Source organism: Panulirus ornatus, chromosome 13 (genome assembly GCF_036320965.1).
Source record: "Panulirus ornatus isolate Po-2019 chromosome 13, ASM3632096v1, whole genome shotgun sequence".
In the NCBI taxonomy this organism is placed as follows: Eukaryota; Metazoa; Arthropoda; class Malacostraca; order Decapoda; family Palinuridae; genus Panulirus; species Panulirus ornatus.
Genome location: NC_092236.1, coordinates 13,114,029 through 13,116,405, shown reverse-complemented (window position 1 = coordinate 13,116,405; position 2,377 = coordinate 13,114,029). Strand labels below are relative to the sequence as shown.

At 38.6% G+C, this 2,377-nt stretch overlaps 1 protein-coding gene across 7 annotated transcripts in view; it reads right to left on the bottom strand.

Moving 5' to 3' along the window:
• The window catches only part of LOC139752770 (uncharacterized), a 199,302-nt gene that overhangs the window by 6,509 nt on the left and 190,416 nt on the right, over window positions 1–2,377 (bottom strand). For all 7 annotated transcript variants that reach the window (XM_071668678.1, XM_071668677.1, XM_071668680.1 and 4 more), the window contains 3 exons: window positions 2,136–2,257; window positions 1,575–1,740; window positions 12–276 (listed from right to left, as the gene is read on the bottom strand). In XM_071668678.1, coding sequence (XP_071524779.1) covers window positions 12–276; window positions 1,575–1,740; window positions 2,136–2,257 — 553 coding nt within the window. The remainder of the gene's footprint in view (window positions 1–11; window positions 277–1,574; window positions 1,741–2,135; window positions 2,258–2,377) is intronic.

The following is a 2,377-nucleotide window of genomic DNA, read 5'->3' as shown; positions in this document are numbered from 1 at the left end:
ACATCCCTTACCTGTATACTGATAACTCGATGATATTGGCTTCTAATATTGCTACACCCTTGTAATCTTCATTGCTGATAAGCACAAAAAATAAGATGAGGGAGATGATGGTCAGAACAAGGACAAGGATGCCCATAAAAAGACCTCGGTTAGCATGTGCACAATCCACCGAATAGTGATGGCGAGCCTTTCGAGCTACATAAGTGGAAATATCAGAGTCTCCATCGTATGTTACCTCAGGCTTGTTGATGTTCTTCCATATCACATACAGGACACCTGGCAAAAGTTAGATTACATTCTATCAAACCTGGATTATCTTTGAGGGCACTGAATAATTTTACACTAACCACCATCGAAGAACGAACCTGACAATCCACCCATCATCCCTCTCAACAGAATCACATCCAACAACTTTTTCTTTGCATGGCCCATCTGTTAGCACATAACCCAATAATGCCCACTGGCTCCCAATCCATTTATTTCCACTTGCTTCCTCTTTCAGCACAATACACGCAACTCACGAAGCAATCTATCCATATCTTAGACGCCTTTTCCCAGCTTCCCTTAAGGAGGTGGCCACAGCAATAGTCTCCATAACTAGAGGACTCCAGAGGCTTATTAACCTTTAGTGCCTCATCCTTAACAAGCCACTGGCAGAGGGCAACTCTTGTGCAGTGTTTGCAGAGGGCTCCTACCTTCCTTCAACCTAATTCTGCCTAATGATTCTATTTACTATTTCTACCAAATGCTCCTGCCTAAATGTTCCTACATACTATTACTATCTATTACTCCTACCATTTTATCAAAAGGCAGGGCCAGCACATAGTGCTTACCACAAAGAATGAGTTGTGTCAGTTAAGTACATGACAAGGAGAGATTGTACGTTTGTGGACAGAATGCCAGTAGTCCACGTGTGGGTAAGGGAGAAAGAAAAGACAGCTTCCTGGGTCAGAGTGCAACTTGACAACCACTGAAGTGCTGGCTCACTATGCAGCTGTTGCTAACCCTCCTGATACCCAGGCGTAATATACCCAGGGTAATATACCTCCCTGGTCATTGGCTGCCTACCAACTACAATTTACTAATTCACCAAGCTTTTCCCCATTATTACTTACATCAGGACCTCATGCATCTCAGTTATAACCTCAATTACATTATCATCCATCCTTACATTCAAATCTCCTTGCATCAATATCTAATTGCTTACATCAAAACTAGCAAAAGAAATTGTATGTTGATGTAATATTTCAATACTGAAAATAATGATGTAGAGGTTGCTACAGCTAATCTTCAAGGATTGAATGAACACCTCTCAATATCAATTTTGCCTTTAACATTTGAAGTGAGCCCAGTCTTGGCTAACAAAGGAAAGAGGATACAAACTAGTGGAATGACATGGTGTCACCTTTAATATATGTTGGAGAGCCAAATATTAAAGGTTTTCTTGTAGACTGTACACAATTTTCAATCCTCTCATTCTCTCCAGTGTCATACAGGCAAAACTCTGATAGTTGACATCATAACAAATGATATCTTCATGAACAATGACTAAGGATCCACTGTCACCAACTTACCAGCACAGAGCAGTGAGTACTCAATAGTACAGGGAAAGAGGAAAGGAGATGCATTATCCACAAGTTCTCCCATTAGCTCAGAACGGCGACAGTCAAAAATACTAAAAGCATGCCCATGCCCAGAGCTGGTTGCTCTCCGTACAATATTATGAGTATAATTTGATGCCTGAAATGAAAGAAAATAATGATGAACTGCATCTTAAGTTCACAATGCAGTTTATGATATTAAAATTAATATGTAATGGATGATTAACACAACAAATGCTTTACTAAAAAACAATGCTGACAATGAAACAATAGAACATTATACTGAAAAATAACTTCAGCAAAGAGTATCCATGAATTACTTAAGATTTGATTAAGAAAAAGAGGAAGTAATGATCATAGTGGAAGTAGGAAATGGCCAAAGGGGTGTACCATATCAAAGGCAAAGGTACAGGGCAGGAAACGATGAACAAGTATGAAAAAATAATGCTCAAAAGATGAAACAAATCATACGGTAATATTTCCATGGTTTACTGTCAAACACAGTAAAAATACATCAGAACGTTAGTTATATACCTCATGAATATCGTGCAAATCATGAATATTGTGCAGATGTTTAGAATCATTCTGCAATGAAGGGAATGTGTGGTCATCCACAGTGACATCAAGTTCTTCATCATCAGATGGGGTAGAGTTATCTGTCATATAAAGAATACAGATGAGAACAGAATATCACCTCATATTCAGATGAACAAATAGAGATGATGAATAATATCATGTTACAGTATTACAAGTATATGAGTAACAATGTGTGTGGG